Raw genomic sequence first — 22,856 nt, 5'->3', positions numbered from 1 at the left:
CTCCCTTTAGCTTCTCTTAGTCAAAACATGAGAAAAGATACAGAGAATTTGGGTTGTCTTTAATGTTTTCCTATGTCACTGTATCCTTAGGTTAATTCAGTCTTGAGGCCTAGAGGTGCTCCTGGAGCTGTAATTGCAATTATTTTTGGTTCCTCAATTTCTCAAATATTCTGTCCTAATTAAAGTCTTCCTACTGCTAGTAAATAGTTGTTGATTTTTAAATAGCAATGCAAGTTACTTACAGCCTCTAAAGTAGAGTAAACCTTCAAACCTTTTAGCTTTTCTATGGATAACCTAATCATGAAATTAGAGCATCTATAGTAAGCAGATGAGCCTAATGTAAGCAGCATCATGTTTCTTTTGGTGTATAAATCAATAAAGCTATCATGATGACTTCCAGTTCAATCATCTAGCTCCTGAAAATGAACATAGCTTTTAAAATAGATTTTTAAAATATGTATCATTTGCACTAACAGCTATATTGTTGCCCAGCATTTTGGTTATCATAATTACATCATTCTCAGCGGCACCATATATTCTCAGAATCATTGAGTAATGCCAAATTCAAAAAAAAAAAAAAAAAAGGAGTCCAGCAGATTAAAAAACATGACCTTGAGCTCTGTAAAACAAAGATGCTAGAGTCATACTGTCTTATTTTCCAGGTGCATATGTGCTCCAGGTCAAGGCCACAGACGCGGATGACCCGACCTATGGAAACAGTGCCAGAGTCGTTTATAGCATTCTTCAGGGACAACCTTATTTCTCTATTGATCCCAAGACAGGTAAATTTTTTATTAGAGACAACATTATCACTACCCTTTTCAAATATTTAAACTTTAATTAAATCTTGGCATGGGAAGTTACCTATTCTAAAAATGCAGTAAAGATTCAGTGTGCTGTACATTAAGCAAAGGAAGATAGGATCTTACCTTGTGGCTGCAGAACCATTTCCTCTGGGTTGAACCCTGTGTAAATGTAAGCCATTTCACATATATATGTCAAGTTCCAATTCCAAGTTAGAGATTCCCTATATGATTTACTTTAAATTTTCAAAAGCCTGGGCATATTTTTTTTTCTTTTTGATTCGTCTGCATATAATAGAGTTTCATTTCAAATTTTCTTGTTTGGGTTCAATTATATGTAGTGTGGGGCTTTATCAACATGTCATAGGATCATGGAGCCTATTGCTGTATTTATCAAAGTTATGGATAATTGATTTGGATTTGGGTTAATAGAGACTTATGCTTCTAGCAGAGGGGAAAAAAGAGTTGACAAACTTGAAACACCCAGATCCCTAATTCTTCTGGTCTATGCTTTTGAAGCTAGTCTAATTTTTAAGTCAAAACATTTGAATGGCAGTTTTCAGAGCCAAATATATAAGAATCTTTGGAAAGTATAGAAAGGGCAGGATATTATGCACATAGAAGTTTTTGTGTTCCCTTTCAAATAAAATGAGGTCCCTCTGCTCTAGAGAATCTGTGTTTTGAACAGTAGATAGTTTTTAAGGAGATCCGGCCATGCTGACCATCAAAATAGGTATTCCATATCACAGTTAAAACAGAACTCCACAAAGACAGCTATTTTGTAAACTCTTATATGGCACATTGTCCTATATTTCTGATTGAATTCAATACTACTTATTACATTAGGTTACAATAATGAAATAAATTGTTAATGTACTAGACTAATGTTACTTTTTACATTTGTAAATAAATTTTAAGGAACAATATCAATTTGAAAAGTCTTAATTTCAGACACTATGTATTCAAATAGGCTTAACATTTCAAAATTAACACTTCCCCGTAAGTATTTGCTAAAATCTGGAATACCAATTAGATGCAGGTTAATTAATGATTAGCCATGTTTTAATGTCACTTAGAAACAGAAAGTCAACTAAATAGGAACAGAGAATCTGTGAAAACTTTCTGCAAATGAACCTGTTATTCTCTCCTTTTCTGCTCTTCTCATTAAGCCCATAGAGGAACAGAAATCAGCAAAAAGTTATGGGAATAAGACAGGAAGTTGCTTCCACTTGTAAACATAAAAAGGAATAGTTTGTAATAAGGACAGTATCAGTCTTTTAAGAAGGGAATCTAGAAAGGTTTGTTGAGGACATAAAAGCTCTTTTGGTATGGAAAGAGGGTCAGAAACTAAAAGTCAGAGTGTTAAGTGTTAAAACTGAGTGTATGATCGAGAAGTTACACCTATACTATGAGTTATTTTCAAGAATTATGTCAATGAAGATAAGATATTTGACAATATCGGTGTTAAGGAACTTTGTGCTTAACTGTGGGAAATCATACACACTTGTAGAAAAAAAAGGCAAAAGTCGTTGAGGAAAGAATTTGGGGCAGATGTTCAATGACGTTTATGATGGTACAAAAGTCCAGAAGAATGAAGACGGTTTGGACAACGGGCTGAATATATAGACAAATATTGAAGGGAAATTATCTAAAATATAATAAATCCATTTATCAGATGAAAACATTATGGGTTATTTCTTCTTCTATGATTACCCATCTTTTCCGAATTTCCCATAATGGATAATCTAACTAGAAACAGAATTAAGAGCAATATATGTGTCTTAGATCTCTTCAGCCTCTGAGAAGTGCTCCTCAGAGTCAGAGGGGAAGGAAAAAAGAAAAGGAGGGTATTCAGAGATTGGTGGAGGGGCGGTTGGGTATTAGAGTACACTTAGTGGGTTGTAGTGATTAATTCTATAGAATAGGTGAATTTATATACTCAGAATAGTATATATGTGACAGTGACAGAATAAAGATGAAGGAATTAATATTGATGAAATAACTATAAATGTAGTCAGTATCTAACTGAACAGTAAGAGAAAATCATACAAAGATGAATTTAAGCATAGAGCATAGATTAAAAATATAATCATTATAGTCAAATTAATACCAGACAGACAATAATTATATGAGTCAAAACATTTTCTGTCCCCTTGGCTTTGCTTGTTCCATATCAACTTGATATGAATTCTAATGCCTTTAGAAAGTATTATCTTACAGGAGAGTGTGTATATTCATAATATGCCTTTAATAACTATGTATTTATATTTTATGTAATGCTTATTATTTAGAACTAAAGGTGAAACAATTCTGGCATAAACAATGAAATAGATTTTTTGAAGCATTGATTTTCACTGGAGACAGAAGTCTTGATATTAACAATGCCTCAGACCACTAGACAGGAAAAGAGTGGATGATGAGGCACTTCATTAATAGAATGATAACTAGTTCTTCATGCACAGACCATTAAGAAGACTTTTTGTCAAATTTATCACCTTGTGGTACATAAGAGTCAATCAAAAATCAAGGATAATTGCAATTTCTCAGAAATAGTCTCCATTTGTTCCAGCCATATAGCTTCCTTTTATGATTCCTTTTGCTGTTATTAAATAAAATACATGAAAAACTAATATTATCTAAAATTTTCCACATTGGAGTGTAGAATACACTTTAAAATAATTTTTAAAGGAAGAGTCTCATCAGAACTCCTGGTGCCTAAATATTTATGAAGAGATAAATATAACCATTTATTATTCATTTGGAATGAGAAAATAAAACATATTTCCTTAGTGATATTGTGTTTTGACAAACATTCCTAACATCTCTACCCAAGACAATACAAGAAGCTTATTTATAAGGAATATAAATTGGTGCATTCTATGAAATAAGTTTGGAAATAATCATTCTCTTTAAAATTGGCTAATTTGGCAATTATTTGGCTTAACTAGAAATTATATTCTGTGAATTAAAATTCACATACTTTCATATATATATATGTATATATATATATATATATATACTTCAAATGATTATTAAATATTTTAAAAACCTCAAATGTGATAAATCTATAAAACAGGGGTGCCTGGGTGGCTCAGTCGTTGAGCGTCTGCCTTTGGCTCAGGTCATGATCTCAGGGTCCTGGGATCTAGCCCCGCATCCGGCTCCTCGCTCCGCGGGAAGCCTGCTTCTCCCTCTCACACTCCCCTTGCTTGTGTTCCCTCTCTCGCTGTCTCTCTCTCTGTCAAATAAAAAAAAAAAAAAATCTTTAAAAAAAATCTATAAAACATTTTTTAAAGATTTATTTATTTATTTATTTATTTATTTATTTATTTATTTGAAGGAGAAAGAGTATGCACCAGAGAGGGGGGATGGGTGGAGGTAGAGAGAATCTCAAGCAGACTCCCCACTGAGCACAGGACCCTGAGATCATGACCTGAGCTGAAATCAAGAGTCAGACGTTTAAGCAACTGAGCTACCCAAAGTGCCCCAAATCTATGACATCAAATAACATTTCTACTCAATATACTTATTATTTATAAAACATTAAAATGTTTGTCATATTAGCATATTATATTATGTATTTTTATACTTAATGTTTTTATGCATTAGAAATACATCTATAATATATAAAACGTTAAGCATAGGCATTATAATACTTTATCCAGTGCATGAAATCAGGGTGCTAAACCTCTCTGTAGCATTGATAATAGAATTATTTAGGAAAACAAATATTACTACAAATGATCAACTTTATGTCTTAATTTATGTTTAAAATTCTTTTAAGGGGCGCCTGGGTGGCTCAGTTGGTTAAGCGACTGCCTTCGGCTCAGGTCATGATCCCAGGGTCCTGGGATCGAGTCCCACATCGGGCTCCTGGCTCGGCGGGAAGCCTGCTTCTCCCTCTCCCACTCCCCCTGCTGTGTTCCTGCTCTCGCTGTCTCTGTCTCTGTCAAATAAATAAATAAAATCTTTAAAAAAAAAAATAAAAAAAAAATAAAATTCTTTTAAATTATTTAAATTGTTCCCTAAATGATTTCAAAAACTAGTCTGAGTTGGGTAACTAGATATTGCTATTTTGTGTATCATGTGGTGATGATATGTTCCATTTTTCCAAATGATCTGACCCTTAATTGAGAAAGCATCATTATGTATTTTACCTCAACACTTTTTTAAACCTATAAACTTTAAATGTTTTTGTTGTGATAAAATATACATAACATAAAATTTACCATATTAACCATTTTAAGTGTACAGTTGAGTGGCATTAAGAACATTAACACTGATAGGGTGCCTGGGTGTTTCAGTAGGTTAAGCATCTGCCTTTGGCTCAGGTCATGATCCCAGAGTCCTGGGATCGAGCCCCACATCAGGGTCTCTGCTCAGCATGGAGCCTGCTTCTCCCTCTGGCTGCAGCTCACCCTGCTTGTGTTTTCTCTCTCTCTCTCTCTGACAAATAAATAAATAAAATCTTAAAAAAAAAAAAAGAACATTCACATTTTTATTCAATGGCCACTGCCATCCATCACTAGAACTTTTTCATTGATATCTTTTTATTTCTGTGCATTGTCAAAAATAATGTGTATTTATAAGTTTTTATTTTATGTATTTATATATGCCTTTATAGAATCCATATGAAAATAGGGCGCCTGGGTGGCTCAGTCGGTTAAGCGACTGCCTTCGGCTCAGGTCATGATCCTGGAGTCCCGGGATCGAGTCCCGCATCGGGCTCCCTGCTCGGCAGGGAGTCTGCTTTGCCCTCTGACCCTATCCCCTCTCATGTGTTCTCTCTCATTCTCTCTCTCTCAAATAAATAAAATCTTTAAAAAAAAAAAAAAAGAATCCATATGAAAACAATTGAGTGAGGCTCGAGTTGAATGCATGAGCTACATTTTTTTCCCTTTTATTCACCATTCTATTTCATGCTCTGTGATTCTGTCCTAGCTTCTGTTTAGGGAAATTTGATAAATGTTGCTGAGAGAACTGACAATTTCTCAAGATTTTTACTCTTTAGTTCTGACTATCACCTTTTGTTCAGGAATTATAATCTCCAGGTCTGTGTCTTAAGTGAAACCTCCTCTCCTATTCTGAATGACATTTATTCTTTCAGGTCTTCAACAATGTGTTGGTGTTTTAAAGTCCCAGAGTATAATTAAAGCATGGGTTAGAATATATTTTGAGCTAATTTTGATACTACTGTATAAATATTTACAAGGTTTCATGGCTTGAAATGCTTCTGATATTAATTCAGAGTAAAGTCAGAGATTTCAGACACCTTAGTGCTGAGCTGCTGATGAAAGAAAGAGTATCTTCTTTTTCAAGGTCAAAATAAGAGTGTTTACCTACACAAAGTTGTCATGCCTTTAATACATTTTGCATTTAGACAAGGTCTGATTATGGGCACAGCGAGAGCAAAGAAAGCAATAGATGCTGATAAATATAAGGCAGGAAAAATAGGTCAAGGAAATAGCTATTATATCACATATTACCTATTTTGTAATATTTTGGTATGTATAGTAAAACTGCATGACTAAAAATGTGCTCCCATGAATGGTTCCCTTGTATTCTGCATCGTCTCACTTCCTGAGAACTCTGTGTGAACTTTGCTTGCCTTATTTTAGAAATCATGGAATGCACACATCAGCAGATAGAACTGAGAATGTTTGGCCTTAAAAGGAAAATACTCCAGGGGCATGTGATACAGGACTTTTGGAAGTTGTAGAGCTGTTATATCATAGAGAAACTGGCTCTGTTCTGTGCTGCTTGAGAGGAAAAGGGCTATCATAACTGGTATGATTTACAGGAAGAACTTTGGTTTTATATACTTAAAAGAAGATGTCAGTACTTGCCCCTAAATGAGAGGAGTGCCTCGTGAGATTGTGAGTCTCCCATTAGTGGAAGTGTTAAAGCAGATGATGAGTGATGAGCTAGTGGTGCTGGATCTGACTGTTTATTCATGTGATGCATGTTTATGTGATATTAATGAGAAAGCATCATTATGTATTTTACATATATAATGGTGTCAACAGGTGTTTTGCTATTAGGATACCAAGATGAATCATTAGATCCTCAAATGGATCCCCATGTACTGGAGGGAGGCCATCAGGTCCTCAGAAGATTACAGCTGAATTTTGTAGGATAAAATTCTCTGATATGCAGCATGACTGCTGGACACTGATATAGACTGGGAGGGGACTTCCTGAGGAAAGAGGCCCTGGGAATTTACTTCTGAGTCCTAAAGCATATAGTTAAGGTGTTCTATAGTTGGGAAGAGGGTCTCTAAATTTTCTTCCTACTGAAGATAACATGATAACTCTTCTTGTCCTCAAAATACATTATTGGAGTATTGGCAACAACATTTTTTAAAGTTATACATTACTTTTTTTTTAAAGATTTTATTTATTTATTCATGAGAGACAGAGAGAGAGACAGAGGCAGAGGGAGAAGCAGGCTCCCCGCGGAGCAGGGAACCTGATGCGGAACTCGATCCCAGGACCCTGGGATCATGACCTGAGCTGAAGGCAGACGCTTAACCAACTGAGCCACCCAGGCGTCCCTAAAGTTATACATTTCATCTGTGTAGTAATAGATACAACATTTTTGTTAATATTTTTAAAGATTGCACTAGCTTTTAAAAACCCCATTTCACATTTTAGGCTAATTTAAGACTGTAATGAAAAGAAACTTTTCATATAAATTGCTGTAAAAGCAGGTCTTGTACAAGTGTTTTAAAATATAATTTAGCTATGGAATTGAAAGAAAAAGCAACTTTATATTGTCAGTGCTAAAGTCAAGGTTCCCATCTTTAGCTATAATTATTTTTTTTATTCTACCATCTATTAGCAGTTCCTAATAGACTTGAGCATTATGATATATTGGCTAAGAGTCCAAGAAAGATTTGAAGATGCTATGCTGCTACCTTAGAAGTGGAGAAAGAAAGCCAGGAGACAGAGAAGAAAGACATCTTTTGGAAGATAAAAAACTGCAGAAAAGAATGCATCTAGCCACAACCTTGATTTTGGCCCTCAGGACCCATGTTGGACTTCTGGCCTCCCTAATTGTGGGATACTAAGTTTGTGTTGTTTTTAGGCCCCTTAGTCTGTGGCAATTTGTTACAGAAGGAATAGGAAACTAAATCAGTATAGAATTTTAGAAAGAATGTCAAGAAAGTCCTTTGAAAAGGGCTTGGAGAAAACATATGAAGGAAGTAGAGGAGCTCTTCATGAGTAAACCATGAGAAGAACATTCCCCACAGAGGGAAGAGATTGTGCAAAGCTTTGGTGACCAAAGAAGGGGGTTGTGAAAGATAAGATCAAAGAGTTAAGTGGAAAGGTGGAGATCATGTGATATTTTCACTCTGAGTGACGTGGATTTCAGAGTAGAGGCGAGTGTTATATGTTCATGCTCTCACCTCACCACTATGACTTCTCTTTTAAGAACAAACTAATGACCCAGTGCTTCTTTGGACTCTAATCCTCAGTGAGCGGAGAATAGAGCCATTTATCCATTGTTTCTCTCTCTCTCTTTCTCTCTTAATAGTCTCAAAACAATAATTAGCATTTTTCCAGCTTTATTGGGAAATAATTGACGTACAACATTGTGCAAGTTTAAGATACTCAAAGCGTTGATTTGATACACTTGAATATTGCAAAATGATTACCACTGCAGTGCTAGCCGACACTTCCATCACATCACATAATTCCCAGTGAGAACTTTTAAGAGCTACTCTCTTAGCAAATTCCAAGTATATGATATAGCAATATTAACTATAATCACCATGCTGTACATAGGATCCCCAGGAGGTATCCATCTCATAACTGGAAGTTTGTGCCTTTGACCAACCTCTTCCATTTCCCTCACTCCACAGCTCCTGGTAACCACCATTTACTCTGTTTCCTAGATTTCAACTGTTTTAGATTCTACATATAAATAATATCCTAGAATATTTCTTTTCCTCTCTCTTATTTCACTTAGCATAATGCCCTCAAGGTCCATTCATACTGTTGCAAATGGCTGGATTTCCTTCACTCTCCTGACTAAATAATATTCCTATGTGTGTTTGTGTGTGTGTGTATGTGTGTGTGTGTGATATCTTCTTTATCCAATCATCTGTTGATGAACATTTAAGTCGTTTCAGTATCTTGGCTTTATATGAATAAAGCTATAATGACCATGAAGTGAAGATACCTCTTTTGAGATCCTGTTTTCATTTCCCCGGGATATATATAGAAAAGTGAGATCATTGGAAAATATGGTAATTCTATTTTTAATTTTTTGAGGAATCTTCACAGAATTTTCCATGGTGGCTGCACTAATTTATCTCCCCTCCAACAGTGCACAAGTGTTCCCTTTCCTCCACATCTGCCAACACTTGTTATCTCTTGTCTTTTTAATGACAACCATTCTAAGAAGTGTGAGGTAATGATCCTTTGATTTTCATTTCTCTGATGATATTGATGTTGAGCACCTTTTCCTGTTCTTATTGGCCATTTGTATAACATTTTTTGGAAAAAAAATCTGTTCAGTTCCTCTGCCCATTTCCAAATCAGATTGTTCATTTTTTTTTTTTTCTTACTGAGTTGTATGAGTTCTTTTCTATTCTGGATATTAACCCCCTATCAGATATGTGATTTGCAAATATTTTCTCTCATCCCATAGATTGTCTTTTCATTTTGTTGTTTGTTTCTTTTGCTGTGCAGAAATCCAACTTTAGTTGGATCCCACTTGTTGATTTTCAAGATGTCTCCCAGAGGGTTTACTTGTCTTTGAAATCATTGTGTTACTTCTTATTTTCCCCTCGGTCTTATTTTACCCATCCTTCCCCATAGCAGCATGCTGCAGCCACATAAACTCTTCTGGCATGCTTTGAAGGGACGATTCCTGCTCCTACCAAGGACTTTCCTGTTTCCCTCCCTGGGATACTCCTTCTGTTCTTTCCAGTTCTGTCTTCTCCACTTCTCTAAGATTGCAACTCTAAACCCTTTTCTCAGAGACGACTTTTCTGACACCATTGTCAATGACACTTGGTTTCATTTTCCTCATAACGCTAATCACCATCTGAAATTAGCTTAATTATGTAAGTGCTTCTTTATGGTCTCCTCGATACTCCCATAAACACATGTCCATTAAATGTACATTCCATGAAGGTACCTTGTACAGAGACTGTATCAATTATTATCCAGATGGAAGCAGAGGACACCTAGTTGGCTAATTTGAGATTAGTTTAATAAAAAGATTGCATTTTAAAGTGCAGACAGACTGAAGGGAAACCATACAGGATGTGGCAGAATCTGGAGAAAACATGACAGGTGGCTGTGGTCACCACACTAGGGCTGAAGGAATGATAGGGGCCTGGGGACCCATGCAGGTGTGTGGTGAGGGGCCATAGTAGGAGACAGTGTGGGATGTTGGGGTATCCATGCAAAGAAAAACCCAACCTCGTTCTCCTTATACCATTCAGTCTCTTGCCAGTTGGCCTATTACAACTGACAGCCAGAGAGCAAAGTCTAGAAAAGTATATAAAGTGGATCTAGTTTATAAAGTGGCAAATGGAAGAGAATTCACCATTATACTATCAAACTTAATAACAGTGCCTGGATGAAACATATATTTTAGGACAAATGCTGACTGAATCTAGTGTCCCATGTCTCAGTCCTGCAATTCAATCCTCAACTCAAGAAATAGCTCATGTAAAACCATATGCTGGATTAACACATGTAACATTTTATGATTTTTCATATAGAGTATTGCATTATTTTCATCTCAAAATGTTATCAGAGTATTTAACCCATTTTTCAAAATAAGCTGAGATCCACCAAGACTAAGGGGCTTGCATACAACGTAAGGGTCATCGCAGAGACAGAATTTATCCATTGGCAGACTAGTGTCTTTTGATGTATTATTTTAAGTTTATAACTCTCTCGACCACATATTTCCATTCATATTGGCAGAAATAAAATCCCACTATTTTTCTCTTTTATTTACTCTAATAGCTCAGTGATGTATGCTGGAAGGTTCATCAGGTATAAGACATTCAAATCATACCAAGATTCAATGTATACTTGCCTACCCACTCTTTTTTTTTTTTTCTATTAAATAGGATTTACTTCAGAATTATACCTAATTAATTAGATTTTGTGGTATTACTACTGTGGAGTATTTGGACTGTTCTGCAAAATGAATTTCTTGGGCTTCAGCTATTATCATGCAAGGCTACTGCTGTATCTTTATATACAAATACTAAGAAATAGAGATGAACACATGAGCTGAAACCTAAGACCGGAAATAACAGAATGTAGCATTTCCTTTTGCTGGTTACATTCTATTCTAGGAGCATTTAAACTCAGTTCTTGGCAAGGTTCCTCCTTGCTCAAGATCATACAATCTATTTTTGTTTGTTTGGCTTTAAATATTAGGCAGTTGGTAAACAGTGGGTGGTCCATAAGAAGAGTAATTTCTTGGAAAGGAGACTATTTCTTACCAGGCTTATTCAATAGACCACAGTGTTTTAAGATTCTCTTCTCACATTTGAATTTTGTAGTCTGCCTGATTTCCCAGATTCTACTCTGAAAAAAAAATCTGCAAATATCATATTTCATTTGTCTGAGGTAGTGGCTCTTGAATAGAAACGGTAGTGGGGGAAGGGAAGCACATCATGGTCATCCGTGGTTTTCTTTGGAACTACATTTGCAACCCTTTCCTCTCTCTGAATTCTAACAGATGACTTCCAGTCAAGCTGCATGACACTAAAGGAGGGCCAGAAGCAGCAGATAGGTCACCTATCAGACACAGGATGGAACAAGAAGGCAGGGCAGTTTGATGTCGTGATGATAACTGTAACAACTTACCGGAAAAAAAAAAAAAAAAGCAACAACAAAAACTAGTCTTAAATAAGTGTGATAATGCCTATGTGTTCTCTTTTTCATAGCATCTTTTTTTTAAATTTTTTTTTTTTAGAGATTTTATTTATTTATTTGAGAGAGAGAATGAGAAAGAGAGAGAATGAGAAAGAGAGAGAGAGCACATGAGACGGGGGGAGGGTCAGAGGGAGAAGCAGACTCCCTGCCGAGCAGGGAGCCCGATGCGGGACTCGATCCAGGGACTCCAAGATCATGACCTGAGCCAAAGGCAGTTGCTTAACCAACTGAGCCACCCAGGCGCCCTCTTTTTCATAGCATCTTAATGTATGTATATACAATATATATAATATATATAATATAAAGTATAAAAATTATATTTATACATTTTCATATTTGAAGTGAAATGAGTAAAGCAAAAATTATATATAAATGCATATAATTATAAGTATAAATATATACATGTATATAATTTTTGTATTGGAAATGAACTAAGTAAATATAGATCTGGTCAGCAACAGGACAGTAGAGCATGCATATGAATTAAACCCAGGCATTTCTCTAGAAAATATGAACATTCTAAGGCAGGCAGAAGTCATGTAACTTAAGCCGTGGGACCAAGTCACAGAGATGGCAGAGATGAAGAATCTTAGTTAAGAGACTTGGAAATGAAACATCAAGGATATGAGCTGAAGAGAGAAAAAACAGACTGAAATAATAGAGTGTTAGTACCAATGCATGAATAAACAGCAGTAGCAAAAAAGTGGAGCTTGTCTTTTTTGCAACCATTTCCTGCCAAGGGTCAGAAGAAATCCTAGATTGTAGTTAAATCTAAATTAGCAACAGAACAGCATTTGGTAAGTCAATAGTGGAAAGTACAGATAAAATGCAGATGTGTATTCAGTTTACGATTTGGATGCTATACTTTGTGTTGGTGCTCAATATTATATTTGTTATTCATATATGCTACTTTATTTAAGAAACAGGACTATCAAAGATACATGGGTTTAAGACAAATGCTCTGCAATCTCTCCCTAAAACCATTGGCTTTATAGGCTGGAATTGGGAATAAAATTTATTCATTATTTTATTTGCAACAAATCCAGACGGTCTTAGTTATTTCACTATGAATAAATATAAATTAGTTCTATACTTGGACACAAGAGCAGAAAATGAGTAGGATATTTCAATATGCATATATACTGCATGATTCATGATTGTAAACTTAATTATTTATATACTCATTCATTCATTCATTCATTCAGCCAGTCATTCAACTAGTCAGTTGGTCAACACATTCTTATTGAGTTCCTTCTAAATGGCAGACACTGACCTAGATGCTGGAGTAACTTGGTGACAAGAGAGACAAGGTCTCTGCAGTGGCAAAGCTTAATGAGATCTAAGTGAAAAATCTGTGCCTAAAATAATTAAGAGGCATCCTGAGAGATGAAATAAAATGCATGGAGGAGATATTTTGTGTGTTTGAAAAGTTAAGTAATAAATGTATTTTAGAAAATAAAAATAAGAATGGAGAAGAAAATAGCATTCTTTAGAAACCTCACACTCAGTGTAACCACTTAACTTTTTAATGTATATTTAATCTATGTTGTTTAACAATTTCATTGCCTTTTAAAGATAGAATCATTCTGTATAAGTCATGTCTGACTTGGCTGACTTAATGAATGATGAACGTCTTTTAGAGCTGACACATTGTTTTTTGACCATATTCCACAATGCTACACAGCATTTTTCACTGTATGGCTGTTCCCATAATATGTTTAATTGTATCCTAACCATTGGACATTTTGAGTGTTTCGCTTTTTAAAAGATGCATAATTTTGTTAGCATGTCTTTGCTAGTGAATCTAGATAGAATCATTTTCTTGTTGCAGACTATCTGATCTCAGAAAGCACAATGTTTGTAATATTTATCTTTTATTATTTTTTTTCCCTTAAGGTGTTATTAGAACAGCTTTGCCAAACATGGACAGGGAAGTCAAAGAACAATATCAAGTTCTCATCCAAGCCAAGGATATGGGCGGACAACTAGGAGGGTTAGCTGGAACGACAATTGTCAACATCACCCTCACGGATGTCAATGACAATCCACCTCGATTCCCCAAAAGTATGTTCTTTCCTGTTGAGTTTAAATTAGCACAGCTTAAAAAAAATTCTCACATTTCATTGAATATTACAGAAATTATAATAATTTTTCAGACACTTCTGGTCTTTAGGAAGCAGAAACCAATAGATAATTAAGAGTTTCATTTTCCATTGGAATCATGCTCAGTACGACTTTAATATAAAACAATACAAGTCAGTAATTGAACAATGAGTCTTATGTTACTGATTTCTATTCAAGTAAAATATTCACAATAGGTTGGAATCTTGCTCTAATTTTTCATTTGAAACAGTAATATAATTATGAAAATTCCACTGTAACTTTAGACTCATATTTATGACACATATGACACCATATTATTTGCTCTATCATGCAATTAGCATAAGAATTCTCTGCCTTTTCTTTAGCTATTGTATGTGTAGAATCATTTCCATTTCCTTCCATGTAAGTATCAGAGGATAATACAGTGATGCTATTTACATTACTTTAGTCTTACTTTATTTTAGTTTTGCAATAGGTGAAAATTGTTACAGTTTCTATGATAATAGAAAGGTTCACACCTGTATTTTCTCTGTAACTCTGTGCTTCTTACTGAAAATGAATACTTTTCACTTGTGTTACATCTAGTTTTCTTTTGCAGTATCACATTTAACACCAATCAGTACCTGTTCAATTTCTGGTACATTTTCAACGATTAGTTCAGTGTTCCTAAGACTTAGAATATAGAAACTGAATGTCCCTATCACTGGTTACACAAGAGAACCAAAACAAAATGATTTTCCTCTTTTCAATCTCAGTAGGAGACTTTGAGTTCAACTACTAAAGTATAAAACACTGAGAATATTTAGCTAACTGGATATTTTATTCCTTTAAATCTATGGTTTTTCATATTTTACTACTTTATAATTTTCTCTTAAAATCATCAACATGTATTTTCTTATGGAAATATTTTACTTAGTGATCAGAAAGTCAAATGGCCAAATGTTATGAGGAGCAATTAGAAGTCATCATACTTTAGCAAATGAAATATATGTAACAAATGACTAGTACAAATATGCTATAATTAATAACAGAGAGTCTTATGGCAACACTTCTTACCTGGCTATTAAGGGAAACAGATAAAAGATAAGTAAATATTAAAAGAGAAGAAAGAAATAGTGCATTTGATTCTCTAACATTTGAGGTTATGTTCCCAACTCAAAAAGTACTGATTATTTTTATTTTTATTTTTATTCCTTTTATTTCTTTATTTTTTACTTCTTATGTGTGACAAGCTCTAATAGCCAAGTGAGGAGGATAGTTTGGGAGACTATTCTACTTTTATATAAAAGATGTCACTGGGAACATGGGTCCTGTTCTGCATTTTGAGCATATAAGATATGTTAGTCTAAGGTATAGGAAATAGCAGAGATATTCCTACGTTGTGCCAATATTCTTATTCCAAGGATGATAGTGAGGCTTTTCAGATGAGGGATAAAAAACCCAGCCAGCGGAAGGATACAATTTCTGCTGGTATAGATAAAGTGCTTGGTAAAAATTGGGCAGAGATCCAGACAGATAGTCTGGGGTACAGGGAAATGAAAATATCTCCATGAGAAAGAGGCTAGATTATACATAGAAAGACAAGATGGTGTGCTCAGTTCCTGTTGAGATACGAAGATCATTTCTTGATCTTACCTAGTGAAAAGAGAATCTGGATAAAGCAATAGGCTTGTCTGGGATTATTCAAGGTTGAATACGTAGGTGTGAGGGTAACTAAATGAGAACCACGAGGAAAGAATGTGGGAGATAAGCTCACTGGGACTTCTGGAACATTTCCACGCTGTGTCAGCAACTTTATCATTCTCTTTTTCCCTATTGACCACGACACTCTGAGTTCTTTATTTTCCACATTTTACTGTTAAGAAAACTGAGGCTTAGAGAGGTTAAATAACTTGCTTGAAATCAGCAAACTGAAGTAACAGATTTTTTTTGTGTGTGCTCAAGTTCAATTCCTTCTAGTTTAACATAATATTAAAATGAAAACTTACTCTTTTTCTTTTACCTGCCACTCTAAAACCATACTTTTTTGAACACCTGCAAAAAAGTCACATAACATATGTTGAATTGTCAGCATTCATAAACAGAGAAATGAGAGGGCAAAAGAAATATACCGAGCAGCTCACCATGATCAAATTATTTTCTACTTGTATTACATGCATTTTTGAACTACAGTCTGAAAGTATAACAGGTGAGAGAGTTTTTTGAATCATGAGAAAGGAGAGGGTTTTCACATTTTTGCATGAATAAGAAATTAATCCCCTTGCAATTTCATATGCCATTGTGTCAAGCCCTTTTTACTGTATTGTCATTTTGAATTGCATCCTTCAGAGGAAAAGACAGAATATATTTATAAACAGAAAAGCCATTTCTTTAGAAGTCAATGCACTTTTTGCAAGAATATTTCTCACGTGAAGCAGTTAAACTGCAAACGTGACATAACATTACAAACTGAAATGATGGTCTTTTCAATGTAAAGGTAAAATATATATACATATTCTATACATAAATAACTTATTAGAGAATCTGCACAACTAACTGTATTTGCTCATGCCTATTAAGCGATTATTCTGAAAAGAAAACAAAACAAAAACAGAAAACTTCCTTCAGATGAATTTCATGAGCTCCAATTTCTCATTGCTTAAAAATGCACAAGGTAATTTCTTAAAATTTACTAATCATAATTCATTTTGGCTTTGTGTGTGTACATATGCATATGTGACACTGTTAAGTACCCATTTCCATCCATTTCCTTCTCTAAATACTTTAAGAGACTAAAAAAGAAAATTGAATGGCACTTGCATTCGTATCATGCATGTGTAAGCAGTTTACTGTTTTATTGTTGCAAAATAGATGGTTCCTGAGACATCAGAACTTCCTGCCAGTATGATGATGGTGACAATGATATTGACTAGTAAGTTACTATGTGTCATGTATTATGCCAAGCGATTTGCATATATATTCCCCTCTTACTTTAATGACTGTATACTATTTTCTCAATTTTAGAAATAAAGTAGCAAGGCATATTATTAAGAAAAGTTAATGATAGAAGTAAAGTTTTTAAAAGTTAAAAACTTGTCCAAGATCATGTGGCCACTGGGTGAGAGAACCAAGCCTAATCTTACGTAGTGACTTCAGGTCTCTCTTTGTCCCTATCCCTGCAAAGGCAATTTGCTTTTGATGCCTGTGTTTGGCCTAAACTGTCCTAGAGATAACCCAGAAAACTGTCCACAAACAAATAGAGAAATTGAAATAATATCCACCACGTTAGAAGAGCTGTACCTGTAGTCCTATAAAGACAAAATATTTTCTTTGCAAAATCTTTTCCATATACTTATAAAACTACCATCTACCATAATCAGGGTTATCTGCAGAGGATCTCCATCTGTTAAAATAATCTACAGAAAAATGCTGATGGTTTCCATTACTTGAATTTTAAATGACAAAACCATCTAACAAGCTGATCTAAATAATGCATTATGAGATCAAATCAATTAAGTGATGCGGTTAATTCACATTAGGCAAAATATTCATGCTTCTCCCACTTGGTCTCTATCTTCTGTATAATAATTTTGTAATGAATACAAGAACAACTTAAATGAAAGAAAGCACTCCTTGTACAACATTGGATGAAAATAAATACTTCATTTATAGGAAATGTAAAGAAGGTTTTTTTTTTTTCTTTTACACTATAAGAGAGTAAGAGAACTTTAGTTTTACTTAGGTTTATGTTAACTTCAGGACAGTAACAACTTTTCCTGGGGTAAAGTCTAATATTTACGAGTGTCTTATTCATTAAATTAACAAACTATATAATATGGATACAACTATATGTCCTATATGGTAATTATTGTGCAAATAATACATTATTTGCACAATAAAAATAAAATTAAAGCATTAAATACATCAGCCAGAATGTCTACTGCATAGTGAACAATGTTTGATCTTGTTTACACAAACTACCAAAGACTACAGATCTATGCATAAAAAATATGTATATGCATTTATATATTTTTTTGTATTACACATTCATGATATAGAAAGACTACAGAATGTCCAGGTTAATTATTGAATCATCAAATAAATAAATGCTTGTAACTATATATTTATTTAGTGTAAAATATTGATGTGTTTAATTAAAATGTATTATTTTATATATATAGTCTCAGAATCCTTAAATAACATCATGGAGAAATATGTCCTGACCTTTGAGTGCAAAAAAGGCCAATATGTGTCTGAACGTGGAAACACGGTCAGGATCACTTCAGTCTTTTTCACAACTTCTGTCTGTTACTGTCAGGATGTGAATTGTATAGAACTCTCATATCCCACCTTCCTTGGAGACTCTCACTACTGGCCTACTTCCTACCCACAGGTCAAGTGCAAATAACTGGTAACACCCCAGCATGTTCCTAAATCATGTCTCTGAGGGTGCAACAAAGACCAAATTTCTGCTTTTAGCACTATCTTCAATCTGTTATCTTAGGGGCCGGGATGGAAAAGAGAAAATGCTGACAAGTACTCTGAAAAAAATACTAGAAGAAGCATGACTGGAATAATGGGTCTTGAGTGAAATCCACCACTTTGATGAGGATAACTTCTTCAGCCTCATTGAAATATTTGAGATTGGGAGGGTGGTGTGTGTTAGTTTGGTCCACAAGGTTAACACCATAATAATATATTACTTAGTACAGAAGTTTTGACTGTAAATATAAGTTGAGGCTTAATTGAAAACAGGTGAAGGTTTGTGTGTGTGTGTTTTAAGATTTTATCTTATTTTGGCATCATGTAATCAACAATTCAAGTGTGAGACTTTACCTATGGTGTAATAAAACTCATAGGTTCCTAAACAGACAAGTAAGGTAATGAGAAAGTTTTCCCACCTCCACCTCTCAGCCTTTCTGCAAAAAATTAGAGGAAAAAAAACTTATTTTGTGACAATTTCCTGTCAGTCAGAGCAAGTAAGTAGATGCCAGCAACATAATTTATCAGATTTAAATAATAATAAACCTCTAGGTCTCTGGCTGCAATGCATACATACCTCTTACTCATTCAATCTTCAATTCACATGTCCTCAGTTTGCTTTTCTGCATTTTCCTGCTAGGACTGCATTATCAGGCTCCAAGATTTTTTTCCAGGTGGTACAATTGCACTACTCTTTACAGAATATGGTAATGATTTTAGTGAGGACAACAGCTAATACTTATTGCACATGTACCATATAAAGGCCCCATTAAAACTGCAGGTTAACTTCTTTAATCCTTATAAATAGGTGTTGTTTATTTATACACATTTAGAAGAGGAAAGTGAAAGAAAAAGAGATAGTAAACGCTGAGCCAGGTATTTTGTAGATACATGTGTGATAGAGCAGAAAATAATTGGGGAACATATTAGAGCTGTGATTTTTAAATATGCACGTTTATGAAAATATAGCTTATTGCTTCCTACACCAGAACCGTTAGGTAAGAGTGGGAGCCGTGAACGTGAACATGGGACATTCAATCTACTTCTCCGCTAATCAAACTGAAAAGACATTCTCTCCAAGATTGTGAGTGTTTTTAATGTTTTTGTAGAACAGAGAGATCCTAGGCTTTGGAAAAGGTACTGATGGAAAGCTCAGCTTTACCATTAACTCACTGGGGCCTGAATAAGCTAAATAAACTCTCTCTGTCTCATGTTTTTACAACATCAAATTAAAATAATAAATAGGGGGACCGCATATCCTGGTTTGCTTGAGACAGTTGCAGTTTTCACTTGTGGTCCCAAATTAATTACAAATAGTGATTCCTTTTACTCTCAAAAGAGGCTCTGTTTGGCTAGTAAATTAAATAGACATCTTAATAATAATATACAGCACTTCTGGGAGGATTAAGTAAAATAATACAATTGAAGTATCCAACAGTAATTTTTTTTTCTTCTCTCCTCCTTCCCACCTTTTCTTTCCTCCCTCTTTTCAGCCCTATCCCCATTTCTCCTTTGTATCTATCTCTACAACTAGAGAATGTCATAGGCCCTTTTTATATCATTTCTTTGTGTCTTTTGCTTCCCCTTTATCAGAATTTCCAATTAATGTATGGTCAAACATGGATTGAAGAAAGAAGTAGCTCAAGAAATAGCTCATGTCTACATTTGTAGTTGAACTTACCACCAGAAAAAAAAAAAAATCTTAGGACTGATTGTATACTCTTTATACACACAAAAAAATCAATTTCAAAATTTCTAACTCCATAGAAATATTTAGGAAGTTAATATAAAATAATACTGTCACCAAAATAGTATTATCTTTACCCATGGACATTTGCAATGACTATTTTGATTTAAATACAATATTCTAATTTCATTTTACTTTAGCCTGGAAAAAACACAGTTGCAGGATTGAACTAATTTATGAAGTCCCTAGTTGCTTAATACTTAACAAATTATTACAACTCTCTTTTATGGACAAGTAAAAAAGAAATTCTTTTTCATGTGAAGTCTTAGTCTTATGCTATTAAAATATTCGGAGGACCGTCGGCTGCCTTTATAGGATAGGTTGATTCTTATCTAGCCTGATATACACTGACTTGTTCCTAAATGATTTTACAGTAAAGGTATTCATGATATAAGTGCATTATAATGATAATGCTATCTTAAAACTCTTTACCCAAATAAAGTATATATGCTCTGATTATTAATATCATTTCCCCAGTTTTTTTAAAAAAGCTTAAGTTTGTTATTTTTACAGTCTATGAAAATCACATTAATAGCCAAAATAAAATCCTTGCAACTTTTATATAATCATATATATAAATACACACACATATTTATATACACTCGTTCTTGATTCTTAAGAGATAAGAATTGAATAAGGTATCTTTACTTTTTTCAGCAAACAATGAACTCTATAAGACAAATATCTCAAGGTATAAATAAAACCACAATGAAACTCCCAAATAGGAACATGATCAGACTAATTATTGGCATGACTAGGATACGGTAAATTAATCTAACTGGAATTACTGGGAAAATATTTATGAATAAAATAACATTTGAGAAGAAATGTAGCATAAGAATTTAACAGATTGGAAGGAGAGGAATTTGAGACTGCACAACCCAGAATTGCAAACCTATGTATGTATGTCTGTGGGTTCTTTTCAGTTGAGGGGCAAAGCAGATATCAACATGTTAGAAAAATAACTTTGATAACCTGGTGAAGACTGAAGAAGAGACTAGGTGTGGAGCAAACCCAGGACAGTTGTTTGGAATAGATAAGTAAAGGCAGAACTGAGAGAGATTTCAGTAGCAGGAATGGAAAAGACTGTGTCCTATTGGAGTCAGAGGATAAATAAGATAAAGAGCATATGAAGACATGATTTAAGTAGGAAAATGGTTTATCTGATAATATGCTGAAATTGAGTGGAGATGAACAGAAAATGGTTGAAATATAGGGACACCCGAAGTCAGAGTCAGAGAAGCATTTTTTTTAAGTTATTATGTTCGGTTAGCCCACATATAGTACATCATTAGTTTTTGATGATGTAGTGTTCAATGATTCATTAGTTGCATATAACACCCAGGGCTCATCACAACACGTACCCTCCTTAAAACCCATCACCTGGTTGTCCCATCCCTCCATCTCCCTCCAGGAAATAAACCGAGGATTACAGAAGGGAGGGGGGGTGAGAAACATTTTTTTTTAAAGATTGATTTATTTATTAGAGCACGCACACACAGGGAGAGGGAGAGTGAAAGGGAGAGGGAGAAGAAGACCCCTGCTGAACAAGGAGCCCAATGGAGGGCTCTGATCCCAGGACCCTGGGATCATGACCTGAGCCTAGCAGACGCTTAACTGACTGAGCCACCCAGGCACTCCTCAGAGAAACATTTTTAGATGTAAATATAGAAGTAATTAATGAGGTCTGAGGTATGGAAAAAAATAGTAAGATTCAAGAAGAAATAACTATTTAAATTTTGAATATAAGAAATTTCAAGAATGAGAATGAATAATGCTATAAGGAGAAACTGAAATACAATGACCTCAAACCTTTAATACACAGATTTCTGACCATGGTGATCATTTTTAATCCTCAATGTGAAACATCCTAAATTCAACATCTATTTCACATGGTTTAAATTTCTGTATTTCATATTTGCGTTATTATTGGTCTTAGCATTTATTTAGACAGGAAATTGAACTTCAGTATTTCTTTATGAGAGTTCAACAGAATATAAGCAATAACCATGGACACAATACATTTTGTACATAAGAAATCTAGTTTATTAACAGATATAAGACACAATAAATTATAGCATTCAATGAATAATGTTTCATTGATTGTTAGTTTTATTGAAGTGTATATGCAAAAAAGGCTATATCTTTTTTTGTCTGTATAAAAAAAATTAAAAATTTAATGTCTTCCCTCAAACAGCTCTGTGTATAATGGGGAGAATAAGTTAATGTAGTAAGAGTGGAGAGCAAATGTGTACCAAAATATTTAGATGGTACAAAAACATAATGTGTTATTTAAAGGATTATATGCATAGAATTGTGAAGAAAAAATGGAAGTGCAAAGACAAGAATATTTTTCATCAAAAATGGCTTTAAGCTGCCCTTGAGAGAATGAGGAATAGAATTTATACACAGGAAAAAAAAAAAAAAGAATTTATACACAGAAAGAAGAGGAGTAGCAGACCAGTGAGACAATTGAGGCATAAGCAGCAAAATAAGTACAGCAATGACAGAAAATTTAAACAGTTGTCTACGTGTATGATGTATGAATATATGAAGAATATTCAGAAATCATATATGCAGGTCAGTGAATTGGATGCTATTGAAAGAATTTGTTTTGGCTAAAAGAAATCAAAATGTTAGATAGGAAGAAACTATTATCAAATTTCACATTTCCAGACTACCTTCATAACCTTTCCAAAAAAACTCTGTGAGAAATCAAACATTTGGGTAAATAAATATTCCCAAGAGAATTTAAATTCCAGACATTTTTCAGGAGCTTAGTTTATAAGGTGTCAAGTTTATTTATAATTTCTTTTTTTTTTTTTTTAA

The 22,856-nt window shown here is 34.2% G+C and overlaps 1 protein-coding gene across 1 annotated transcript in view; it reads left to right on the top strand.

The window, feature by feature from the left end:
* CDH12 (cadherin 12) overlaps positions 1 to 22,856 on the top strand; it is an 875,493-nt gene that overhangs the window by 803,124 nt on the left and 49,513 nt on the right. Inside the window, exons 5-6 of the mRNA XM_081825789.1 lie at positions 663 to 782; positions 13,613 to 13,794. Coding sequence (XP_081681915.1) covers positions 663 to 782; positions 13,613 to 13,794 — 302 coding nt within the window. The remainder of the gene's footprint in view (positions 1 to 662; positions 783 to 13,612; positions 13,795 to 22,856) is intronic.

Source organism: Leptonychotes weddellii, chromosome 7 (genome assembly GCF_054177405.1).
Source record: "Leptonychotes weddellii isolate Sample4059 chromosome 7, ASM5417740v2, whole genome shotgun sequence".
NCBI lineage: Eukaryota > Metazoa > Chordata > Mammalia > Carnivora > Phocidae > Leptonychotes > Leptonychotes weddellii.
This window is presented reverse-complemented; position numbering and strand designations above follow the sequence as displayed.